This window comes from Rhinopithecus bieti, unplaced genomic scaffold (assembly GCF_001698545.2).
Source record: "Rhinopithecus bieti isolate Rb0 unplaced genomic scaffold, ASM169854v2 scaffold_6782, whole genome shotgun sequence".
NCBI lineage: Eukaryota > Metazoa > Chordata > Mammalia > Primates > Cercopithecidae > Rhinopithecus > Rhinopithecus bieti.
In genome coordinates, this window is record NW_016805866.1 from 1,718,168 (window position 1) to 1,746,089 (window position 27,922).

The 27,922-nt window shown below is 36.5% G+C and overlaps 1 protein-coding gene across 2 annotated transcripts in view; it reads left to right on the top strand.

Moving 5' to 3' along the window:
• Positions 1-27,922, top strand: part of TSHR (thyroid stimulating hormone receptor) — a 189,123-nt gene that overhangs the window by 99,608 nt on the left and 61,593 nt on the right. For both annotated transcript variants that reach the window (XM_017873847.1, XM_017873848.1), the window contains exons 2-3: positions 12,723-12,794; positions 18,855-18,929. In XM_017873847.1, the coding sequence (XP_017729336.1) occupies positions 12,723-12,794; positions 18,855-18,929 (147 nt within the window). The remainder of the gene's footprint in view (positions 1-12,722; positions 12,795-18,854; positions 18,930-27,922) is intronic.

Genomic DNA, 27,922 nt, shown 5'->3' on the forward strand with positions numbered 1-27,922 from the left:
ATTAAATGAATTTGAGTCACTCATCCTTTCTTCAGATTATTCATCCATAAAATAATATTGTTTGAAAATCATATAGGTATTAAACAGTGCTCCTCAAAGCCCAAATGGTTCTGTGAGGGGTGAGGAAGAGCAAAGAGATACATTTAAATTTTTTTCTTTTATTTACATACCAAGTAAAAGCACTACACATATTAAATGGCAGTCCAAGGCTAGGTTTGGTTCTGTGTCCCTACCCAAATCTCATCTTGAATTGTAATCCCCACAGGTCAAAGGAGAGATCTGGTGTGAGGTGATTGGATCATGGGGACGGTTTCCCCCATGCTATTCTTAGGATACTGAGTTCTCACAGGAGCTGATGGTTTTTAAAGTATTTGGCAGTTCACCCTTTGTTCTCTCTCTCCTGCTGCCATGAAGAAGGTGTTTGCTTGCCCTTCGCCTTCTGCCACCTTCTGCCATGATTGTATTTCCTGAGGCCCCCCCAAGCCATGCAGAACTGTGAATCAATTACCCAGTCTCAGGTATTTCTTCATAGCAGTATGAAAACAGAGTAACACAGTTTACAATAAAATATTCCCAATAATATTGAAGGTGCACTGTAATTCTTCCTAAGAACTTAGAAACAAATGAAATCAAGTAAATTTTTAAAGTAACACACAATGGATCATAATAAAGACATATAAAATCTCTTAAGGGAAACAGAATAACACTCTACAATATGAAGAAAACATCCATCAGCCAGGAGATTGATCAGCAATAAATGCAAAGGAAAAGTGGAGCCAGAGATGAGAACTCTGGAAATTCCCAACCAGTCCATGTCCTGGAGAAAGGAAACTTAAATCAGTGTTCAGACCTTGAGGCAAGGTTATTTCTTGTATGAAACAACAATACTGTGCTCTCTTAGCCTGAGAACATTTTTTAAAATGGGTCCATCTCCTGTTTTGATTGATTTCATGATCTTCAGGCAAACTTCTGAATACTTCATGGTTCCCTAAAATAGTCTGCTGAAAAGAAAAATTGGTCGTATGACCACAGATCCATGTGACAGTTGTATTTCTCATCATCAAGAAATTGGCGAACTGATTTATATGTTTTTGTTTAAAACACCTAGTTAGTGTTCACTATGTTCCTAACATTGTTATAAGTGCTTCTAATAATAATTTATTACATCTTCATAGCAACTCCATGTGGTAGGTACAATCCTATAAAGATAATAATAGTAAAGTAATGCACTTTTCTCTTAAAATTATTAATTTTAATTGACAAATAATTATATTTATTTATGGGGTACAGTATGATATTTTGATACATGTATACTTTGTGGGATGATCAAATCAGGCTAATTAACATATACACCACCTTACGTATTTCTTTGTGATGAGAACACTTAAAATCCACCCTTTTTTCAATTTTGAAAGATTTGGAAGATATTATGGGTTCCTTTACAAGCCATCACAATAAAGTAAGTTGCACAATTTTATTTTGTTTTCCAGTGCATATAAAATTATGTTTACACTACATGGTGTAGTCTACCAGTGCTAAGATCTCTCTGTAGCATGCAATGCTGTTTGATAGCATTTTATATGCAGTGGAACTTCTTTCAAAATTATAGAGTCAATCTTCTCAAACCCTGCTTCTCCTTTATCAACTAAGTTTATGTAATATTCTAAATTTCTTTGTCATTTAAGCAATGTTCACAGCATCTTCACCTAGACTAGATTCCATTTCAAGAAACCACTCTCTTTGCTCACTCATAAGAAGCAACTCCTTATTGAATAAAATTTCATGATGAGATTGCAGCAATTCAGTCACATTTCAGGCTCTACTTCTAATTCTAGTTCTCTTGCTATTTTCACCACATCCATAGTTACTTCTTCCACTGAAGTTTTTAACCCTTCAAAATTATCCATGGAAGTTGGAATAAACTTCCTCCAAACTCCTGTTAATGTTGAAATTTTGACCTTCTCCCATGGATTACAAATGTTCTTAATGGTATCTAGAATCATGACTCTTTTCCAGAAAGCTTTAAATTTACCTTGTCTTGGCGACTGTGAATACTGCTGCAGTGAATGTGGAGTGCAGACGTTTCTTCAGCTTACTGATTTTTATTCCTTTCGGTGGCATAGCTGGATCATATGGTATTTCTACTTTTAGTTTTTTAAATAACCTTCATACTTTTTTCCAAAATAGTTGTACTAATTCTCATTTCCACAACACAGTGTGTGAAAGTTCCCTTTTCTCTACATCCTTGCCAACACTAGCTAGCCTTCACCTTTCTGATGATAGCCATTCTTACAGGTGCAGGGTGATATCTCATTGTGGTTTAATTTGCATTTCCCTGTTGAGTAGTGATGTTGAGCATTTTTAAATATATCTGTTGGCCATTTATATGTCTTCTTCTGAGAAGTGTCTATCCACATCATTTGCCCATTTTAACAGGATTATTTGCTTTATTGAGTCGTTTGAGTTCCTTATATATGTTTGATATGAGTCCCTTATCAAAATGAGGTCCTTTGACAATATATTTGCAAATATTTTCTCCTAGTCTGTAGGTTATCTTTTCACTCTGTTGATGGCTTCCTTTGCCATGCAGAAGTTTTTTTTTTTTAGTTTGATGCAATCCCAATTGTCCAATTTTGCTTTTGTTGCCTATACTTTGGGGGACATACCCATGAAATAATTGCCAGACCAGTGTCAAGGAGCTTTTCTCCTATTCTTCTTCTATGAGTTTTAGTTTCAGATCTTACATTTAAGACTTTCACCCATCTTGAGTTGATTCTAATATCAAGGGAGAGATAAAGATCCAATTTTTGTCTTCTGCATGCGGATAGCCACTTTTTCTAACACCATTTATTGAAGAGACTGTTTTTTCCTCATTGTGTGTTCTTGGCACCTTTGTTGAAAATCAACTGACCATAGATATGTGGTTTTATCTGGGGGCTCTCTACTCTATTTGGTTCATTGATGTGTCTGTTTTTATGGCAGTAACCTGGAGTTTTGGTTACTATAACTTTGTGATGTATTTTGCAATCAGGTAGTTTAACGCCTTAAACTTTGTTATTTTTGCTCAAGATTGCTTTAGTTATTCAGGGCCTATTGTGGCTCCATACAGATTTTAAGGTTGTCCTATTTCTGTGAAAAGTGATGTTGGAATTTTTATAGGATTGCATTGAATCTGGAGATCACTTTGGGTAGTATAGACATTTTAACAATATTAATTCTTCCAATTCATGAACACAGAATATCGTTCCATTTCTTTGTGTCTTCAGTTTCTTTTATCAATGTTTTATAGTTTTCAGTATACAGATTCTTCACCTCCTTGGTTAAATTTACTCCGAAGTATCTTATTTTTTATAGTTATTGCAAATGGGATTGTTTTCTTAATTTTTTTTTGGATAGTTCATTGTTACCATATAGAAACACTACTAAATTTTGTATGTTGATTTTGTAACCCACTTTACTGAATTTTGTTTATTAGTTCTAACAAATTTGGGGGACTGAGGGAGGTGAGAGGGAGAGGAAGAGAGATTTGTACTGTAAAGAATTGGTTCACATGATTATGGAGGCTAAGAGGCTCAAGATATGCAGTTGGAAAACTAAAGGTATAGGAGCCAAAGGTATAGGATCAGTCAAAGTTGAAAGTCCTGAGAACCAAGAGAGCTGATGGTATAAATTCTGGTTTAAATCCAATGGCCTGAGAACCAGAAGAGCCTGTGGTGTAGAATTTAGTCCAAGTCTGAAAGCAAAGAAAATTGGTGTCCCAGCTTAAAGACAAACAGAGATAAATAATTTTTCTTACTGAGCCTTTCATTCTATTTAGGCCTTCAATTGATTGGATGAGGCCCATTCACATTGGGAAGGGCAAGCTGCTTTATTGAGTTTACCAATTCAAATGTCAATCTCATCCAGAAATACCCTCACAGACACAATGCGAAATAATGCTTAATCAAATATCTTCATATCCCATGACCCAATCAAGCTAACACATAAAATTAAGCATTATACTTGTGTACACAAATAGACCTTTTTAACTTAACTGTGCATTTCTCCAAATCCTTTAGCAAATTATAAATACCAATCAAGAATGCTGATGGAAACACACCTACCTGTGTGACTACAAGTTAAAACACTGATAACACCAGGTGTTGGTGAGGATGTAGGGTTGACTGGAACTCTTATATATCACTGGTATGAGTGAACATGTTACAATCATTTTGGAAAGTAGGAGTTTTTGTGATAGTTAAGTATACACTTACCTATGATCCATAAATTATATTCCTTGGTATTTACCCAAGAGCAATGAGTATGTATGTCCATAAAATGATTTGTACATGGATGTTCTTTGTAGCAGCTTTCTTTGTAGTAGCCCCAAACTGGAAACAACCATCAACTGGAGAATGAACCAAAAAAAAGCATATTCATAATTAGCAATAAAAATCACTACTGATACATGTAGCAACACAGATGAGTCTCAGAAACATTATGTTGAACAAAAGAAGTAAGGCAGAAAAGTGGCTAATGTATGATTCTTTATGTGAAGTTAATAAATAAGCAATCTATGATCACAGAATTAAGAATAGTAGTTATCCTATAGAAGAGCAGGATTACTGATATAGTTTGACTGTGTCCCCACTCAAATCTCATCTTGAATTCCCACATGTTGTGGGAAGGACCTAGAGAGAAATAATTGAATCCTGAGAACAGGTCTTTCCTGTGCTGTCTTTGTGATAGCGAGTAAGTCTCACAAGATATGATGGTTTTAAAAACAGGAGTTTCCCTTCACAAGCTCTCTCTCTTTGCCTGCTGCCATCCATGTAAGATGTGACTTGCTCCTCCTCGCCTTCTGCCATGATTGTGAGGCCTCTTCAACTATATGAACTGTAAGTCCATTAAACCTCTTTTCCTTCCCAGTCTCAGGTGTGTCTTTATTAGCAGTGTGAAAATGGATTAATACAGTAAATTGGTACTGGGAATGGGGTACTGCTGAAAAGATACCTGAAAATGTGGAAGTGACTTTGGAACTGGGTAACAGGCAGAGACTGGAGCAGTTTAGAGGGCTCAGAAGAAAACGGGAAAATGTGGGAAGGTTTGGAACTTCCTAGAGACTTGTTGAATGACTTTGACCAAAATGCTGATAATGATATGGACAATGAATGAATCATATGGTGAATGAAATCTAGGCTGAGTTGGTCTTAGATGGAGATGAGGAACTTCTTGGGAACTGGAGCAAAGGTGACTCTTGTTATGTTTTAGCAAAGAGACTGGCAGCATTTTGCCCCTGCCCTAGAGACTTTTGGAACTTTGAACTTGAGAAAGATTATTTAGGGTATATATATCTATATATCTCGTAGAAGAAATTTCTAAGCAGCAAAGCATTAAAGATGTGACTTGGGTGCTGTTAAAGGCATTCAGTTTTAAAAAGGAAACAGAGCATAAAAGTTCAAAAAATTTGCAGCCTGACAATGTGACAGAAAACAAAATCCCATTTTCTGAGGAGAAATTCAAGCCAGCTACAGAAATTTGATTAAGTAATGAGGAACCGAATGTTAATCCCCAAGACAAAGGGGAAAATGTCTCCAGGGCATGTCAGAGAACTTTTTGGCAGCCCCTCCCATCACAGACATAGAGGCCTAGGAGGAAAAAATGGTGTTGTGGGGTGGGCCTAGAGTCCCTCTGCTCTGTGCAGTCTAGGGACTTGGTGCCCTGCATCCAAGCTGCTCCAGCTGTGTCTAAAAGGGATCAAGGTACAGCTCAGGCCGTAGCTTCAGAGGGTGCCGGCCCCAAGCCTTGGCAGCTTCCACATGATGTAGAGCCTGCGGGTGCACAGAGGTCAAGAACTGAGGTTTGGGAACCTCTGCCTAGATTTCCGAAGATGTATGGAAATGCCTGGATGTCCAGGCAGAAGTTTGCTACAGGGGTGAGGCACTCATGAAGAACCTCTGCTAAGGCGATGCAGGAGGGAAATTTGGGGTGGGTACCCCCACAGAGAGTCCTCACTGGGGTCCTGCCTAGTGGACCTGTGAAGAGTGGGCCACCGTCCTCCAGACCCCGGAATGGTAGATCCACTGATGGCTTGCACCATGCACCCAGAAAATCTCCAGACACTCAACGCTAGCCTGTGAAAGCAGCTGAGAGGGAGGCTGTACTCTGTAAAGCCACAGGGTTGGAGCTGCCCAACACCATCGGAACCCAACCCTTGCATCAGTGTGACCTGGATGTGAGACATAGAGTCAAAGGAGATCATTTTGGAGCTTTAAGATTTGACTGTCTTGCTGTATTTCAGACTTGCTGACTTTTTGGACTTGTAGCCCTTTTGTTTTGGCCAATTTCTCCCATTTGGAGTGGCTATATTTACCCAATACTTGTACCTGCATTGTATCTAGGAAGTAACTAGCTTGCTTTTGATTTTACAGGCTCATAGGTTGAAGGGACTTGCCTTGTCTCAGATGACACTTTGGACTGTGAACTTTTGAAATAATGCTGAAATGAGTTAAGACTTTGGGAGATTGTTGGGAAGGCATGATTGGTTTTGAAATGTAAGGACATGACATTTGGGAGGGGCCAGGGTGGAATGATATGGTTTGGCTGTGTCCCCAGCCAAATCTCAAGTTCTCGTGGGAGGGACCCAGTGGGAGGCAATTGAATCATAGGAGTAGGTCTTTCCTGTACTGTTCTCATGATACTAAATAAGCTTAATGAAATTTGATGGTTCTAAAATGGGAGTTTCCCTGCACAAGCTCTCTCTCATTACCTGTTGCCATCCATGTAAGACATGACTTGCTCCTCCTTGACTTCTGCCATGATTGTGAGGCTTCCCCAGCCACATGGAACTGTAAGTCCATTAAAACGCTTTTTCTTCCCAGTCTCAGGTATGTTTTTATCAGTAGTGTGAAAATGGACTAATACAATTACTTATTGGAAAACTACACAGGGAACTTTTGGGGTGATGGAGATATTCTATATTTTGATCTAGGCACTGGTCTCATGGGTTTATGTGCACCTATATGCATACAGATATGTGAAGTATAAGTATACTTATATACACCGAAGAATATAAATATGCATTGTAGATTTGTGCATCTCACTGGGTGTAAAGTAAGCCTTAATAAAGAACTGTGAAATAATAGTTTCAATATAAAAAATTATGCCAAATAATGAAATGAAACCAAATTTAATATTTTCAACAATTTGGAGACCTAAACCAATGCTTGTGAATAGACAACTTTCTCCCAGATGGCCTAAGCTGAGCAATTTCGATAAGTCAAACTTGTCAAGTTATTGCTTGAGTTTCTGGGGCTCAGATCACACAAAAAAAAAACCCAAATCGAAACTCTGTTTGACCCCACATAATAACTCACAAGTACACTTGGATTCTGGGCAGTATGCCATTCTATTTCAGCTGCAGTGTCACACCTTGCATTGTAGACATCACATCACTTGATGTTTCTGTATTATTTGTAAATAATTTAGCAGCAACACTGACTGAAATTTACTATACCATCCAAAATAGAAAACACAAGAGAATAATGAGTTTAAGTTATTTTATTTTTAAAGAAAAGTCTATATGCAAATAGTCCCAAGTGTTTAACTGCATGGTCCTTGTGGGTCTAAAATCCCTGATTTTAAATCCTACACTTGCTGTATTCTTTCACAGTTTGCCACAGAGTATTTTTTTAATGCACAACAGTAAAACAAATTCACCAATGAAAATTTATTCTTGGCCGGGTGCAGTGGCTCACACCTGTAATCCCAGCACTTTGGGAGGCCAAGGCGGGTGGATTACTTGAGGTCAGGAGTTTGAGACCAGCCTGGTCAACATGGTGAAACCCCATCTCTACTGAAAAAACAAAAATTAGCTGGGTGTGGTTGTGGGTGCCTGTCATACCAGCTACTCAGGAGGCTGAGGCAGGAGAATCATTTGAACCCTGGAGGCAGAGGTTGCAGTGAGCTGAGATTGCACTATTGCACTCCAGCCTGGGTGACAAGAATGAAACTCCATCTCAAAAAGAAAAAAGAAAAGAAAAAAAAATTATTCTCACCAAAATAAGAACACCAGGCAAATGATAAATGTCACATTAAATTGTATTAATATCACCTAATTTGTAATCCACAACTTCACAATATAAAAGAATCTGGATTATTTGTACCAATTCCCTCTTTTTCTACTATGAATACTTTCTATACTCACATAGAATAGTTCAGTGAAATATACTTGGCACACCTCAGTGAAATACTGGTTGATGGATTGACACAGGTGGTTAATACAACAAGAGGCCCTTACGATGAAGATGACATTGATATTAAACAAATATGCAGAATCACAAAATACCCTCAGCCTGTTTGCCAGGAGGCAAATAGAACACACAAGTGGGAAGTTGGGTGTTTCTGGACCACACAGTCTCTGCCATGGCAAAGATCAGCCAGCCTCCTCAACTCAGTACAATTCAGACATGGTCATTAGGTAGGGGCTATAGTGAGAAATGTGTTAAAACCCACACCTACATATGCACATATGCAACACAAGCTACGTGTTTAACATTCCAAAAACTGTGTAAGAAACAAAATGTTGGAATGTTGATTGGATTTACATGTTGATGAAATTTTAGTGAAATAAGCCTAGTATCATGCAAGATTACTGTGAAAAATTTAATTGCACCAACTACTCTTGTTTGGAACAGAGAACTGTCGGCTCTCTTTACATTAACCATATTTCTCTCCCCCATTGCTACTGCAAGAACCAAAAAGACAGAACTTAAAACTGGGTCCTACCTGCAAAATCTGCAAGTCATTCAGTGATGGTTCACATGCATGTCAATTTCTACATTATATTTTCCTAAGGCAGACATTTGACAGATATAAATCTCGCCTCAGCAAGCCCCAAAGGAAACATTTGTCATATCTCCAATGATCATTCTTGATTAAAGAAATCACAGAAAAACATATTGACATTGCAAATTCAGCTTGTATCTTTTCTCTCATATAATTTCTATATCTTGAGGCCAACTTCTTTAACTATTAAATGTACATTCTCCACATAGGATACAAGACTATAGCTGTGAACTATTTTCCCAATGAGTTACATATGATGCCTTAATCGTTAATAGTAAATAGATGTACTATTTGTATGACGTGAGGTTTTTTGTCATATTTTAGAATCATCATTGTCTTCTTCTTGTGAATTATCAAAGGCAAATAAAAAACAGCCTCTTCAGTAACTAGCATATTTTCATTAGAAACAAATACTATTGTGATACAAATTCTTTGGACAATAGTGAAGCACCTTGAAGATTTTCTAATATTTTTGTCAAAAGAATACACACTTAGATGTGTACTTTGCCTTTTCCAAAAATATTCAAAATGTATTCTGAAATTAAAATAAAATATTTTGATAAAATAAACAGTCACTTGGTGTTTTTTTCTTTCATTTCTATTTAAAGCAGTAATCACAATATCACAAGATTCTCTGAATAAAAGGCCTTCTCTTGTAAAGGTAGATAATAGAAAGAACATCCAGCCACTTGCCCCTAGATGGAGGGATAAAAACAGATTGATGACAAACATTCTATAAATTAACTCTAGCTACAAAACTATGGCAAATCAAAACAACCACAAAACCTCCACAAAGGTTATGTGCGTGCTGGAGCACATGCATGTGGGGGTCATGAGGCATCCACATATTACAATAAATTTTCCCCACAATCCTTATTGTAAGGTTGAACTATTAGGGAAAAATGGAGCAAATGCTCTCTAAATAAATATGGTATCTTTATTTAATTTCCTAGATGCCATGCCCTCACTAATTATTTTGTTCTTTATCTGAAGGGAAATAGATACCTTTGAAGAAAACTCCTTTTCAATGTTTTCATAAGCTCAGTCAGACTAATCACATTTGAAAAGCTAGGAAAGGAATTAAAGCAGAGCTTAAGCTAATATGGTGAATTTTAGAGAGGCAACCAAGACAATTTATACCAAAAGTCAACAAAATTTATACAAACTCAACTATGTCTTTTTTTAGATTATGTGAACATTACTATGAAAATATCCAGGCAAAATGTATGAACTGTTAAATTGCAATCAATTTGGCAATCTATATACTAGTTGCCATTCTAATCATTTAACATTATTGAAATCTGTATTTTGTCCCAGAGTGTGTTATAATCATGACATTAACTGAATTTATTCAACAAGAAGACATTACTTTTATCTCAGGCTAAGGTTGCTAGCACCCTCAACTTCAATTTTGTTTGATTTACTGTGCATATTGCATTACTACTAAGACAGATGCTCTGAGACACATAATCCTTTTTGGTCTATATATATTGGTGAGCTTTCTTTGGTAAAAAATCTGACTGGGAAAAATATTTTGTTTGTGGAATTAAGCAAAACATTAGCATTTCAAATATTTTTGTCTTTTAAAACACCTTGTGCCACTACTAACTCAATAGTGGGGAAAAGATCTTTGTTCAGAAGTGTATGCATGCAAAAGAGAAAGAGAATTCAAGAAACAGGTATTATATATTTCAGAAACTCATACTTTGGGAAAGAATAGAAACATTATTTGAACCTTTAGTCCAAAGGCTATTAAATTGCACTTAGATGCTATTTCTGTTCCAAGTCAATTTCTTAGAAATCATTGTAATCATATTCTAGTTTTGTATTTAATTTTATATACATTATTTACTTTTGAACACGGGCTAAACTCAAAAAATTTTAGCCAGTGAAAGTTAGAGTTTAGACCCATATTACCTAACATCTTACCATAAATATGCCCACAAAATATTTGCCTTATGACAGCTCTATGAGTAAGACTATCTTCGAGCTTAAACTCAATTGCCTTGGGTGATACTCAACAGGTGTGTATCTTTTGTTTTCCTTTGGCATGGCCCAATTTTACACAAAGATTTTGGTAGAATGACTTGTTCTTCTCATATCTTTTTAGCTTCCGAATCTGGATAACTCAATTAAGGAAATATAAGTAGGAGACCTTCAAAGGAGAACAAGTAATTTATGGAACCTGAATTTCTGAAATAATATTAAGACAACATTGGGCTTCATGGCGAAACACCAGAGGTTGGAAAGAGCTGAAGATTTACTCTTTTGTCATTCACATCACCTCCCTCCATCCATTGTAATAGGTCCTTTTACCAATTAATTTGGTCTTGCTGATGCTTTGATTAGGCAAGTTACAGACATATTTTAATCGTAGCAAAAATGAATAATTCAAAGAAAGCATAGACCAAGGAAATAGATTGTTGAGAAGTAACCCCTCAGCTTAGAGAAGAAAAAATACACAATGTTATTCTAATAGCTATAAATGAGGTACTAACTGGATGATGTGTGATTACCAGTGTGATTAAATGGCAAAAACAGACACATGGAGAAGCTGAGTAGTGTGCTAAGGCATTGTCTTTTTGCCAAGTTAATACACTATGCACACTGTTTTCCATACAAGATTCTCAAGTAGTAACTATAGTAAAGAGCGTAACTCAAAAAATGGAGTGCGTAGGTGGAGAGGCATACTGGAATGCATGAAGATGTTTCATTATGTATAATGAGAACAGTCTCTACCTTCTGAAGAGTCTCCAAAAAAGCAAACCAGAGGAAAAGTCACACCTTTAAGGTGCAAATCCAACAAAGATGTCTTAAGATTATGAGGAAGAACTTGCTCCTTGCCAGTCAGTTATTTCCAGACTGCAGCACGTAGATGATAAGATCAAGATATGATTGAGGAGACTTTTACTTGTGCAAGAAGGTGGTAACCATGCCACTATTTTTAACCCTTAATATTTAAAACATGCATTTAATTCTTTTTAATATGTACTTAATGTATATTCTGATAGCATTCCAAGACAATTCCATTGACAAGTACATGTTATAAATTCAGTAGTCTTAATATACTTCTGAATATATTATGTTGTTCGCATGAATGTTCATGCAGCACTTATCACAACAGCAAAAACATGCAATCAATCTAAATGTCTATCAGTGACAGATTGGATAAAGAAAACATGGTACATATATGCACCATGGAATATTATGCAGCCATAAAAAAGAACAAGATTATGTCCTTTGCAGGGACTTGGATGGAGCTGGAGACCATTATCCTCAGCAAACTGACAGAGGAACAGAAAACCAAATACTACATGTTCTCACTTATAAATGACAGCTAAATGATGCGAACTCATAGACAAAAAGAGAATAGACAGACACTGGGGCCTACTTGAAGGCGGAGGGTGGGAGGAGGGAAAGGAGCAGAAAAAAGTAACTGTTGGGTACTAGGCTTAATACTTGGGTGATGAAATAATCATTACAAAAAAAAATCCCTGTGACACGAGTTTACCTATATAAAATTTGCACATGTACCCCAAACCTAAAGTAAAAGGTAAAATAATCACATTTTTTCAATTTAATAAAAAGACCCCCAAAAAATGTTGCCCTTCAATTAACAAAGAAAGTGTGATACGAGGCAAGACATACTAGTTTACTGCTAATTCATAGATGAGGTTTGATGATTTATTTTCTGCATCTGAATCTCACACTCAATTCTTATTGGGAGAAAAAATGTATATGTATGGTTCTTTGGTATGTTTGGTTTTTTTGTTGATTATACGTAAGGAAACATATGTAACAACTGTCATGCTTTTAATAATGTTTTTATAATTAAGGTGAATTATTAGAAAGGCCCAAAGATTAAAACTCTAATTGTGTAATTGTTATTTTCACAGGAAGCTTATTGAGACTCACCTGAGAACCATTCCAAGTCACGCATTTTCTAGTCTGCCCAATATTTCCAGAATGTAAGTTTTTTTATTATAAAGAGAAGTTTGCATTTGTGATATGTTATTCTCTAAATGTGTCCTATCAAGAAAAATACTCGCTATTATACTTGCATAAATCAATGGCAGTTAAATTTTCAATGTATATGACAATTTTATGTACATAATTTTTATTTGACTTTGCTATATCTCCACTCCCTAATTCCTATATGATTTTTTAAAACCTAAATGAAATTTAAATTCATTTGGTTTTGAGAATTTCATAATTCTCGATGTATTTTAATATATCTTGGGATGTGGCAAAACCTTAGCTGTAAATCTCTCCTATAAACATCCCATAGTTTATAAGCTAAACAGATATACAGATAGACAAACATCCATCTGTCCTAGTCACCAATTCTTGAATCATCTTTCACTACTAATACAAATATTTACATTTTATTATAAACATAGCCAATGGTTTCAAATCTCTCTCGCGTTAAAAGAGAATTAAAAATAATTCTAAACCTTAAAAATGGAATTGTTATCCCCTTAGAGTGAGGAGAAAAGGGATTTTCCATATTGGGTTGACAAAGAGTGAATGAAATGAAGCAGATCTTTATTTCACTTAATTGATTTTGACAGGCAATCCAGATAATTCAGGCATGCGAAATAATATAACCAGAAGCAATCTGTACAGTTTTTGGCTAAATGTACTCACTCCATGGCTATTTTGTTAGTGTTTCTGTCATTTTAGTAGTTCTCAACCACAGGCAACTCTACCCCTAGAAGCATTTAGCATTTTTGGTAGAGACGGGGCTGCTACTGGCACCTAGTGGGTAAAAGTGAAGGTTGCTGCTAAACATTCTACAGTTCATAGGACATTCCCCGTAACAGAATTATCTATTCCAAAATGTCAGCAGTGCTGAGACTGAGAGACCATCCTATTGAACATCTCTGCAGTTTTTTATGTTGCTAGCAAGTCCTTCCTCTTTCAGATTCTTGCCTCTTTGTTTTCCTTCATATTCCTCTCTCATTCCTCTTCTTGTCTCACCCGGCTACTCTTCCTCAGTCTCCTTTCCTGACTTCCTATTTTAATTTTGCCAGCTACTTAATTACCAGCTCTTTCTTTATATATTTTGTTCTAATTCCTCTATACCCACTCTCCTTGAGTAAACACTCCCATTCCTTTGGCTGCACTATTTCCTAATACAGCTAATTTCCAAACATTACCACTTTGATGTCTCACAGGCTCTTCAAAACCAGCATATCCAAAATAAACACATCATCTTCCTCCCAAGCTGTTCCTTCTCTTTTAACAGCACCACTTTAGCATTCTATAAGCTAAAAACCTTGAATTCTTTAGCTCTTCCTTTTCCCTCATCTACCTTATACAACTGCCTATTTGGTGTCTCTACTTGCATGTCCTAGCAGCTTGGCCATTACTTCATTCATTCAACAGATATTTATTGAGCCCTACTTTGTGCCTGGCACTTTGCTAGATGTTCCGTGTGTAACAGTAGACAAATCTCACAGAGGTTCAGTTTTATTCCTAAGAGAGTGATGAGTGTCATGATGGGGTCAGTTATTGGGTGATAATGGAAACTCACATAAGAGGTCTATTACCTAAACAGGAGCAGGGAGAGGAGTTGGAGAAGACTTCCTGAAAAAAAAAAAAAACAGCACCTGACCTGTGATCTGCCTTACATAGCAAAAAGCAGAAGGGAAAATCCTGGGCTTTCTGAAGAATTAAAAGTTTCTTGGAGGTAGAGCTTAGGCAGGGAGGTGGGCAATAGAAAAACATAAAACTTGGGTCTAAGTTAGTACAGGGTCTTGTAAATCATGTGAAGGAGTTTGAAATCTTCCCTAAGGGCTGAGCCATTCAATGGTTTTAAGCAGGCAAGTGAAACGGTCAGATTTTCATTTGAGAAACATTCCCTTGGCTTTGCAGTGGAGTGATGGGCGGAAGTGGAGCAAGGCTGTAGGCAGGAAGCTAGTGAAGAGGCTGATGCAGCGCCCAAAGGACAGGATGGGAAACTAAAGGATGATCATTGAGTGGGAATAATGAAAAAGGATAGAGATTTGAGACATAAATAAGGGAGGGCTGATAAACTTCAAAGTTGACTGATTTGGAGATGGTGGGAGATGGAAAAGAAATGCATCCAAGTTTCTGATTAGGACATCTGTGTGGTTGATGAGCACATTCACTTAGGCAGAGAAGTGTTTTGTATATTTGCTGTGGAGGGTCAGGGGGTATGTTAGGAATTCAATTTGGGGTGTATGGCATTGAGTACATATCAGGACATAGACAGAATTTTTTCGTTCATTTGACAAATATTTGTTCAGCCCCTACTATGTGCCAATCACTGCTCTGAGAGCTGGTGATACATCAGGGAACAAACAGACAAAGATCCATATCCCCATGGAGTTTCCATTTGAATGGGAGGAAATAGACAATGAACCAAAAACACAATAAATAAGCAAATTAGATACTAATTTAGAAGGAAATAAGTGTATGGGACAAAGAAAAAAATAAATTAGAGTAAAGAGGATTGGGAGTTCTGGGTATATGGGGGCACACGGGGAGAGATTTAGGTAGAGATTAAAAGTCACAAACAAGTGGGTGTAACTGGGACCAGGAGGAGGCATCCATAGAGAGGCAGAAGCTAAAGAGAGTGAAGAAAGAACAATTTTAAGAGCATGTGGTCCCTGAAGAGGCAGGAGGGGATGAGATCCAAATAGAGGGATTGGCCTTCTATAGGAAGATGGTCACTTTTTACATCATAACAAGAAAGTTATGTTATAGGACCTTCTCCTTAGTTCAGCTAAAAGCCAGGTTCTTGTCACATAGCCATAAAAGATTAGGCTCACAGACACTTTGAAAAGTGATAAAAATAGAATTTATTGGGTGAAAGGGGAAAAAAGGGAAACAGGGACTCTCAGCAAAGCGAGAGTCCTCCTAGCCCGTTTCCCGCCTCACAGATTGAATCCCAGGTACCACCTCAGAACAGGAGAGGCCAGGCTCCTCCCCACTATAAATGAACTTCCCAAAGCTCCACCCTAGTACACACTTCTCCCAGGGCACAGGCAGTTGAAGGTTCTGCTACGGAGCCCTTTTTTACTTAACTGTCTCAGTTGTAGGAAAAGATGGGACAGATGCAGGTAAACTAACAGGCTTATTGGTTGGGAATTCAAGGCATTCTCATGTTAAAGTTTCAAACATTTCTATAACTTATCAAATTATTAAAAGACATCTAAGAAGATGGAAGATGGAAGTGGCAGAGCTAGAAATTTGATGGGAAGATTTGAAATAAAAGTGAGCAATAAGAAGAGGGTTGGTTGACTGAGATATAGGAGACACCCAAACAGATCTGAAGGCTCCACTGAGGCTTCCCCCAGGGAGACTGCTGGATTCTCCAGTCTGGGTTAAGTGATAGGGTTCCCTGAACTCTATCAAGCACTTAACACCTTGTGTTAATCCCATTTACCTTGTATGTTAATCTGTATCTCTGAGTACCGTGAGTTCCTTGAATGTAGGGAACAGGCCTGTTTTGTCATTGTCCAGAAGGATATCTGTCATACAATTAATGTTCAATACATATTTGTGGAATAAAAGCACATATACATACCTGAATAATAATTAAAGATTTGATATATCTTGAGGAGAAAAAAGAGATCAATAGGATGAAGCTAGGTTTGTCTGAGATGGTTCAAATTCCCACTTGGTATTCTGGCATAATTGTTAACAGCACCTTGCTCTAACTCACAAAATAGCCCAGTTTGAATGATAAGTCATATGGTGACTGTAATGATTATACGATATTTACATATGAAGAAGAAGTAGGATCTGATTTTTCGTACTTAGAGAATGGGGTAAGTAAGCAGGGAATCGCAATTTTTATCCCACTGAATAAACGATTCCTACCAGTTGTCTTCACAACCAAGCTATCACAGCCCTTCAAAGAGGTGTCATTAGGTTGGAGAAACTGGAACTTCCATTTGATAATATGGGCCAAGTGACTATCCTTCTGGAATCTTGAGAAAGACTCATACTTCTTAACTAAGAAATTCAGTAGAAGATTTGGAGCAATGGAAAAGATGCTTAGGAAAACAAGTTGGCAGCCTTGAAAAATGAATCTTGCTCTGCTAGCTGGCTCAGCTTCATCCCTGATAAATCCCCACAGTCTCTACATGGTACATTAATTCTTTTCAATCTGTTTCATTGTTTCCTTTATGTTAGAAATATATTTGTATCAAAAAAATTTATATGTTATTATCCACAAGAGGCAAAGGGTTAAGAGACTGGATAAATCAAAGGATGATTGTTTAGAGAACGGGTAATTCAAAATAGAAAGCACAGAGCCATTAGAATACTCGTAATAACCAAGATAAAAACTCAGAATGGAACAATCAGCACTCCTCTTATAAACATTGCATTGATGAGGATATTTTATGGGCAGATTCAATTCAAACGATAGGCCAGTGGTTCTCAACACTGCCCACACATTAGAATCGGCTAAGAAGCTTTTGAAAAGTAAAAGACTCATCCCTCATAAACTCTGATTTAATTATCCTAGACCAGGTCTTGGACATCTGTGTATTTTAAAAGCCCTTCAAGTAGTTTAATTGCACGTCCAGGGTTGAGAATCTCTGCTATGGCTATAGCTGGAAACCAGCTGTCAATTGTTCATTTTCACAAATGTCATAGAAATACCTCTCAACAGAAAGTGGTCATTGAGTTTGGCTGCATTAGTCATTCTCATCACAAGATGGAATTTGAGGAAACTATTTGAAACATTCCTTATATGTTCTTGACAAGTTGTATTTAGGAATTTCTCTTCCTTTTTCAGTACTTGAAGCTTTTCCTGAATTACTTTTGCTTACAAAGTTTAAGACGGAGCTTGAATTTTCAGTTTCATTTAAAATCACGAAGAGAAGTCTTAAGGGAGTATGTAGTCACCCTGTGGAATGCTCCTCTAGAGAACTGTGCTTTTCTCTTCGTCTTTGAAACTACATGTCTAATTCCATGTTATTAGACATTCCATTAAAAATGCTTCTTATTCACTCTAGTGTTCTTTTCTTATGATGCTCGTGGGTTTTTTTGTTGTTGTTGTTGTTTTGTTTTGTTTTTGTTTTTGTTTTTTTTGCTATTTTGAGGAACTCTTCTATTCATTCAGTCACTTAATAAGAGTCTACAACATGCCAAGCACTCTGAAAGGCACTCAAGAGTCAGTGGCCAAAAACAGACACAGTTCTGCATTTCAGAGAATTTACAGTCTAGTGAGACACCATAAATATTACCCAAAGAATGGAAAGTTTGCACTGTGATAATTAGTGAAAGGAGTCTGTAGTGATATATAGTGATATCTCACTATATATATCCCTGTATATATACCATATATATACCTATGTATGGCAGATTCAATTCAAACTATAGGTCAGTGGTTCTCAAAATTGCCTACACATTAGAATCAGCTAAGAAGCTTTTGAAAAATAAAAGTACTTGACTCATCCTTCATAAACTCTGATTTAATTATCCTAGACCAGGTCTTAGACATCTGTATATTTTAAAGGCAATAGAAGAGTTCCTTTAAAATGGAAGAGTTCCTCAAAATAGAAAACAAACAAACAAACAAACAAAAAAACCCACAAGCATCAGAAAAGAACACTAGAGCGAATAAGAAGCATTTTTAATGGAATGTCTAATAACATGGAATCAGACACATAGTTTCAAAGAAGATGAAGAGAAAACCGCAATTCTCCAGTGGAATATTCCACAGGGTGACACCATATGTATATATATCCCTACATATACATATGGGAAATTTTAATCAGGTGGTTTGGGGAAAGTTTCTGAAGGAAATGACAGTTAAAATGAGAACTTAGGATAAATAGGAGTTAATATACAGGAAGAATTCAGGTATCACAAGATCTGAAAAAAAGTAGTAAGTAATTTTAACATAATTAGGCAGAATCTATGAGGGTTATACATGTTGCATGATCTGGGAAACCCATAACAAAAAAGTTATGTCAAAAACAGTATGTTTGAAGTTTACAACCCTATTAACTGTCTATTTTGTCTTATATTTTTCTGACATTCAGCTACTTGTCTATAGATGCAACTCTGCAGCAGCTCGAATCACACTCCTTCTACAATTTGAGTAAAGTGACTCACATGTAAGTACAAGGAAAAGTGCAGCATAGACCTAAGCCACAACCACTCTTGACTGATAATCTTGGGGCTCCAGATGGCAATAGGAGCTGGTTTCTAGATTGTGAGTCAAAACTTCTGTCTATGAGTAAATTATTAACCTGTTCTCATTCTCAATTTATGTTAATTCATCTTCATTACACCTCAATTCCATAGTTGGAAGTTAGACAACATTAAAAGTTCTGTTCTTGAACCACTATCTGTTCTATTACTACTGTGTCAGTATATTTTATTGATGTGAATGTCAGTGAGACAATAAGTACTTACTGAGTAACTACTTGATTCTATGGTCTGTGCAAGATTCTACAAAGCTGGCATATTTTCCTTAATTTGGAAAGAGAAGAGTTGCTTAGTGAGATTAGGACAGTAGAGAACGTAATAACCCTAGTTCTGTAGTGGGTCAGAGTTGGGTCTGAACACCAGCATCTCTGCCTACTCCTTATCTCCCCTTGGACAAGTCATGTAACCTTTCCTAGCCTCATTTGCAAAATAAGTGTAATAAGAGTTGCAACTTCATGTTTATCATCAATATTGAATTATATCTAGCAAATGAAAACCAGTCGATATACCTCAGAATAATTTTTCTATTTCTCTAGTATATTACAATCTACAAAAAGTGTTACATAAATAATCACATTGCATTATTTTAAGCAGCTATGTATTAGCATTATTTTAAGCAGCTATGTATTACTAATCATTAACTCGATTTTCTTGATGAAGAAACAAAAATACTTATCTATAAATACTTAGTATATCCTAACATTACATTAAACATTGCATGAATATTATTTGCCTGGTTATTATTTAACCCTTAAAACAACCCTGTGAAGCAGATACAATTATTTCCATTATTTATATAAGAAAAACATAAATGCAGAGAGGCTAAATATGTTTTCCTTGGTCGAACAGTTACTAAGGGATAGGGGCAGAATCTTTATACCATAAATGTATTACTTAAAAATTATTCCCGGCCGGGCGCGGTGGCTCAAGCCTGTAATCCCAGCACTTTGGGAGGCCGAGACGGGCGGATCACGAGGTCAGGAGATCGAGACCATCCTGGCTAACACGGTGAAACCCCGTCTCTACCAAAAAATACAAAAAACTAGCCGGGCGAGGTGGCGGGCGCCTGTAGTCCCAGCTACTCGGAGGCTGAGGCAGGAGAATGGCATAAACCAGGGAGGCGGAGCTTGCAGTGAGCTGAGAACTGGCCACTGCACTCCAGCCCGGGTGACAGAGCGAGACTCCGTCTCAAAAAAAAAAAAAAAAAAAAAAAAATTATTCCCTATCCACTACATTAAGATGCTTTCAAGAATATTGAGGCCCAAGATACTGCTTCCAAGTATGGTAGGCTACCTTACATCAGATCAACTATTAGTCTGAGAATAACTTAAGGAGCTGAATCTTTTTAAAAATGTTTGAAAATATTAGAGTGTTATGAAGACAGTAAGAACTCAGTGGGCAATAAGCAAATCCCAAAAACATCATTTGGTTATTTTCCCCTTGAGGTATTTCCTGAATTGTAAGCAACAGCTTAAGGGCTAAGAAACTGACCAGAGGTTTAGCATCTATTAGGGCTAGGAAAATCAAAATTTGGGTTCAGGGCTTGCCAAGAAAGATTGTTCCTAGTAAACAATCCAGGGTTTTAGCTGAGATCACTGAAGAGCTTCATCTTAGAAGTATGGGAAAACTGTGAATAGATCAGCCCTTGCAAAGACTAAAGCCTAGCTTTGAATCAATCAAAAATAACTCAAACGTTTGCAGGGCAAAAAAATCAAGAGAAGATAGACAACAGAAAATGAACCTTAGGAAGTTCAAATATTGGAGTTATCAGACACAGACTTTAAAATAACTAGCATATTCAAAAATTTAAATGACAAGAGAGAATTTCAGAATAAAACTGAAAATGATATAAAAAGATCAGTTGTAAACTCTAGAATCTAAAAAGTCAATAACAAAAATCTAAATACATGAGTTTAACAAGAGATTAGACATAGCTCAATGGAGAATTAGTAATCTGGAAGATAGGTCAGAAGACTATAATCAGTCTGAAGCAAGGAGAGAAAGAGAAAATAAGAAATATGTAGCACAATAAAAAGTCTAGCATACCTATGATTAAATTATTAACCTGTTAGATCCCAAGAAAAGAGAGAAAGAATGAGAGAAGCAATATTTGAAAGAAACTTTCCAAAACTCTTAAGAGGCACCAAGAGTCACATATGTTAGAAGTACTGCAAATCCCAAAAGGATAAATATGAAGAAAGCCACATCGAGCCACATCATAGTAAAACTGCTAAAACCAAAGACAAAAGAAAATTATAAAACCAGCAAGGCTGGGCGCAGTGACTCATGCCTGTAATCCCAGCATTTTGGGAGGCCAAGGTGGGTGGATCACAAATTCAGATCGAGACCATCCTGGCCAACATGGTAAAACCTCATCTCTACTAAAAATACAAAAATTTGCTGGGCATGGTGGTGTGTGCCTGTAATCCCAGCTACTCGGGAGGCTGAGGCAGGAGAATCACTTGAACCTGGGAGGCAGAGGTTGCAGTGAGCTGCACTGCACTCCAGCCTGGGCAACAGAGCGAGATTCCATCTCAAAAAAAAAAAAAAAAAAAAAGCAGCAAGAAAATAATAAATAATACTTTCAAGAATGTAGCAAAACTAATAGCTGACTTTTCAACAGAAATCATAGAATTTATAAAACAATAGAAAGATATTTGTGAACAGCAAAACAGCAAATATCCGCCAGCCCGACCAAAAGATTATTTAAAATTAGAAAAAGATAGATACTTCAAGCAAACAAAAATTGAAAGAATTTATTACCATTAGACTCATAATAAAGGAACTACTAATGGGAATTACTAAGACAAAAGTAAAGCGATTCCACATGCTAACACATTTCTGTGCAGGAAGAAATGAAAAGCAACACAAAAGGTCAATATATGGGTAAATATAAATGAATCTTGACTGCACAAAATGAAATAATGTCTTAGGGGATTTAAAATACTGTTCTTTGCTCTGCATGATAGTATGGGATCATAAAATTGTGCAGACTGAAAGTGTATTAAGCAATCTTAATAATCAATAAGAAAAATTATGTTGTGACTTCTAAAAGCTTTTTTGAAAAGATTAAAATTTCTCCGTCAGTTATAAATGGAAAGGAAAAAATAATAAAACTAATATTTCACATGCTGTAATTGTCAACATTAGAAACACTTACAAGTAAAATGCTTTACTGCTTTGTAAAAACTTATCAAGAGTAGCTTAGACAGTGCTTGACCTTTTATCTTTATTATATAAGTTACAAGAGAATATCTTTTCAACACCCTGGCAAATTGTCATACTTCTTTCTAAGTCTAGATTAGCTTCCATCATTTTATCTTTTGCTTTTTAAATGTTATAAAATATTTTCAAGTATTTCTTTAATGTGAAAATTTTTTTTACCATCATTGTATCTTTTGGGACATCTTTATCCTTTGCATCCATTTTTCTCCCATCACTAAGTTCCTCTGATTAAATATCTAGAGTTTATCAGCCAGCCTGGACAACATAGTTAGATCCTGTCTCTACCAAAAAAAAACAAAACAAAATTGGCTGAGCATGGTAATTCAAACTTGTGGTCCCAGTTACACGGGAGGCTGAGGTGAGAGGATTAATTGAGCCCAGGCATTCAAGGCTGCAGTGAGCTATGATCACACCACTGCACTCCAGCTTGGATGACAGAGCAAGACTTGGTTCCTAAAATAAATAAATAAATAAATAAATAGTCTCAGATGGTGGTGGTATCAACATTTTCATGCCAGTGATTTATTCTATGACTCCATTTACATTTCATTTGGATTTCCTTTTCAGTAACATTACATTTCATTTCTTTGCTTCATTTTCATCTTTATTGGTAAATTCACTCTTTCAATTAGCCATTTTTAGGCAATGTCATATGAGGTGATTACTGGCAAACACATAGGAAACACAATGACATGCTTTATTGTTTGTGAATGAACTGAGCAAGAGATGCCCAGTGAGCAACCATCAATGACTTTGAAAGGAGAGATGTAGTTGGTCACCTATTATAATGCGCATCTGTTATTTACATAGTGATCTGTGGACTGAAGAGCTGGCAACAAAGTTTGTACTTTATTCAGTGATTAATAGTTAATATACTATGGTAACTGAAACTTGAGGGATGTTGTTGAGGACAGTTATCATTTACATTTGATTAAATCATGGTGACTGAACTTCATGTGTATTGGAGCCATGCAAAGTAGAACTGCTTGTATGAATAGAATTGAAATATGCAATAGCTTTTTAAAAAAAGTATAGGACATTATAAATAATGTTAAAGTGTTCTAAACGTCTTTGAATTATCTGAGAAGTGGTAAAAGTACTAACTGAAATTAAACTTTTATAAATCATAAATAAATGTTTTAACCCACAGGGCAGCTACTAAAATGCTTGTAGAAGACTGGATAACTAATAGGCTAATAGCAGTGGGGAATGAAATAATGAAATTAATTAATTAACACAAAAAAAGCAAGAAATTGGAAGAAAAAGAGTTTCTGGAATAAATAGTAGATTTAACTCCAAATAATCAGCATTTACATTAACGCATTAAATGTAGAAGGACTAAATACTCTAAGCAAAATACAAAGATTGATTGGTTAATTTTTAATACTTGCTGTATGCTGCTTACAAGAGACATTTTAAACATTATATAGAAAGGTTGAAAGTGAAAAGATAAAAATACATAAAATGCAAACAGTAACTAAAAGAAAACTGATGTAAATATACATATATATAAAGCATAAAGCCTTACTCTAAGGGAGTAGAGTAATTATTTCATAATGATTAAAGGAATCCCTATATAAGATATAGTGATTCTAAATTTAATGTCTATAAGAGCATAGCTTCAAACCGTATGAAGCAGAAACTGGTAGATCTAAAAAGATAAACAATAATTGGCAATCATAGTGAGAGCTTGTTTTAATATAGTTTTATCAATAACTGATAGAACAAGCACACCAATAGTAAATATACTGATAAAAATTAATAAAAAGATTTGAACATAATTTACAAACTTGATTATATTGACTTATAAAAAATATTGTATCCAACAACTGCAGAGTATATATTCTTCTCAAGGACACATGGAACATTTGCTAAAATTGACTGCATGTGGGGCCATAAAAGCAAGTCTCAATAGATTACAAAAAAAATTAAAATCAGCATGTAAATAACCTAACTTCTAAATAACTCTGACTTCTAATTAACCATAGGATTAAGGAAGAAATCATAATAAACATTAGAAAATAATTTTAACTAAATGATAATAACAATATGACATATTAACACCTGTGGGATGAGTCAAAGTCATGCTCAGAAGAAAACATATAGCCTTAAGACAACATATATTAGAAAAGAAGGCTAAAAATAAATCATTTATGTATCCTTCATAAGAAGTTTATAACAGAGCAGTACATTAAAACCAAAGAAAGTAAAATAACACTGAGGCCCAGGGAGGCTGAGGATCCCCAGTACAGTAAAGACAACAACAGTCTACAAAATTGAAAACCAAATCTTCTGACTCCAAATGTGATATCCATTTATCAAACCATTTTGCTTCTTTGCCCCTCATCAAAACAAAAGCAATTAATTTGTAGTGAAGTCCTATATAAACCCTACTGATCTTAAAAGCAGTCATTTTGTTGCTGTTGTTGTTTCGTTTTTGTTTTTGAGACGGAGTCTCTCTCTGTCACCCAGGCTAGAGTGCAATGGCGCGATCTAGGCTCACTGCAAGCTCCGCCTCCCGGGTTCCCGCCATTCTCCTGCCTCAGCCTCCCAAGGAGCTGGGACTACAGGCGCCCGCCACCACGCCCAGCTAATTTTTTGTAGTTTTTGGTAGAGACGGGATTTCACCGTGTTAGCCAGGATGGTCTTGATCTCGTGACCTCGTGATCCACCTGCCTCGTCCTTCTGAAGCACTGGGATTACAGGCATGAGTCACCGCGCCCGGCCTCATTTTGTTTTTATTATGACCTTTTTTTCTCACAAAGATTCTAGTTGTTATTTATAAGTTTTTTAAAGTAAATATTCAGTTGTCTACTCTGAGCAAAAGTGTTAACTTCCTAAACCAAAGGAAACTATTTTTTTTTTTTTCTTTGGCAAAAATTTTATTTTCCAAAACCAAAAAAAAATTTTTTTTTTTTTTTTTTTTTTTTTTTTTTTTTTTTTTTTTTTTTTTTTTGTGACGGAGTCTCCTCTGTCGCCCAGGCTTGGAGGTTGCAGTGGGCCCGGGATCTGTCAGGGCTCACTGGCAAGCCTCCGCTTCCCCGGGCTCACGCCCATTCTCCTGCCCTTCAGGGCCTTCCCGGAGTAGCTGGTGGACCTTACAGGCGCCTAAACCAAACCATTCACAGCGACCGCTAAGAGATTTTTGTAAGGGTTTTAAGTCAGAGACCACAGGTTTTCACACCGATAGAATATAGACACCAGATGGGTCCCTTGAATCTCATGACACTTGTGGAATCGGCGCCACGTACTCAGGAAGAGAGCCTCCCAAAAGTGCTGGGATTACAGGCTTGAGCCACCGCGCCCGGCCAGGAAACTATTAAATACAGTAATTAAAAGAGAATCAGTTTAAAATAAATTATTAAAAGACCATTTGCTTATATACTTGAGATATTGAGAATCTAATATCTTAAAAATTTAAAGAATAATGCAACTTATATTCTTCAAATGTTTCTAATATGTATCTGACATTATTGTCTGCAAATGGTTTTGGTCAATAGAAAAGATTAGTGAAGATTTTTGCATGCATGCCACCCAAATGTTTAATACATTTGTTTTATAATCATTTATTAAGCAGTGACTATATACAAAGCATTATAACTTTCATGAGAAAAATAGAGCTGAAATATCACTCATCTTTGCTCAAGGAATTGAGAATGGTTTTGTGGGTATAAAGCATGAAACTGAGTATCAGTATAGAATGATTTGTTTAATTTATACATCACATAAGTACCATCAACCAAACTTTCCTGGGATTCCTCAGTATAGTATTAAAGCCCTCTGATTTGTTTAGGAAAGAGAGCTCTTTATTGTGTTGGATTTGCTGCAAGGATAGATATGTAGATACTAAACTTATGAATACACATTTCAAATGCCAATGCATATTGCCAGCATTTATTGAAAAGCTCCAATGAGGACTACATCAGCAGTAAAATAACACAATGTTATTCTATTTCCTAAGTGTGTTTTCTTTCTAAGCCGCCCTTCGAAACCGACTTTTTTTGGTCCTGTGATTTGGTAAATAGAAAGCTGAGCAGTTAGTTTACCATTGCCACTTCTAATTATCCCTGCCAGTACCTGTCCAGTCTTACGGAGCTCTATATACATCCTCTGAGATGGCTTCCCAATTCACGTTTAGATTTTGTTCTGTGATATGAATTAGAGTATTAGAACGTAAGCACTCTTTAATCTAAAGCTGCCTCCTTGTAAATTTGGCCTAAAGGCCTCTCTATACACAGTGGACTATAACCTAACTGGGTATGTGAACAGACCACAGACCATAACTTACTTTTTTACCAGTCACTGAGTTTCTGCCAATCACAGGTGACCAATTGTTCAAACAATGTTCAAATAAGGCAAATACTGAGCTATAACCAATCCAGCTGCTTCTATACCTCACTTCTGTATTCTGTATATCACCTTCTTTCCACTCCCACCTCCAGAAATTCTCTATCACACAGCAGCACCAGAGTCTCTCTGAACCTATTCTGGTTAGGGGGCTGCCTGATTCATGAATTATTCTTTGCTCAACTAAACTGTTAAATTTATCTAACATTTTCATCTTAACAGTACTGACATTAGGTCTGTGACCTAGAACTGTCACTCCAAAAACAAAAAGCTATTCATTCAATAAATACAGTATGTTTAACACAGTTAAACCTGTGACCACTGCATCTTAGAAGGCTATATGCAAGATTCAAAATAGTAGATCATTCTGTTCTTATTCATACCCTCTTCCCTTGGCCTCTGTGATATCACAATCCTGGTTGGACTCCTACCACGCTGGTCAGTCTTTCCTATCATCTTTTGCTGGCTGCTTCCCCTTCCCCACTTATACTTATTGGGTTTTCACATGGCCCAATCCTGTGTCGTCTTCTCTTTTCACTCTACCTTCTCCTGCTATGTGATCTTATCTAACAATCCCCAAATTTGTATATCTAGTTCAGGCCCTCCTTCTTAGTGTTGGTATATACCTATTGGTCTATTTGACCTCTCTTCCCAGACATCTTACACATATCTCACATTTTATATCCAAAACTGAAATCTTAATGGTCCTCCTGAAATCTACTACTCCTGTGTATGTTGAGTCAATAAATGGCAACTTCCTTCATCCTGATGCAAATCCCAGATACCTGAGAGGTATCACTATACCTTCTTTCCTCATCACCCACTTCTACTCCTTCACCATGTCCTGTTGATTCTACTACCTAATACACGAAAAATGTATCCTCTTCCTCTCCACTGCCACCAACCTTATTTAAGCCACCATCATCTCTTGCTTGAACTACAATAATTTTGTATCTTAACTCCAGTTGAGTATTTCCAGTTAATCTCCTCTAATTCAGTATCTTCACAGCAGCCAGAATGATTTTTCTTGAATAAAATCCAAGTATCTTAACATCCAGGCCCACAAGTTCAGCTGGTTCCTGCCCACCTCTGGGTTCTCATCATGCTCCACTCCTGCACACCTGTGTTCTTTGGTTTTTTGAACAGTCCAAGATCTTTCTCATCTCAGGGTATTCACATGCTTTTGCCTCTGCCTAGAAATCTATTTCTCGCCCTCTCTCTGCCTAGTTAACTCTACTGATTATTTTTTCAGCCTAATTATGACCTACACAGAGACACATACCCTTCAGGCCACTCCTGCATTTAAGTTAGATCCCCATTTGAATCT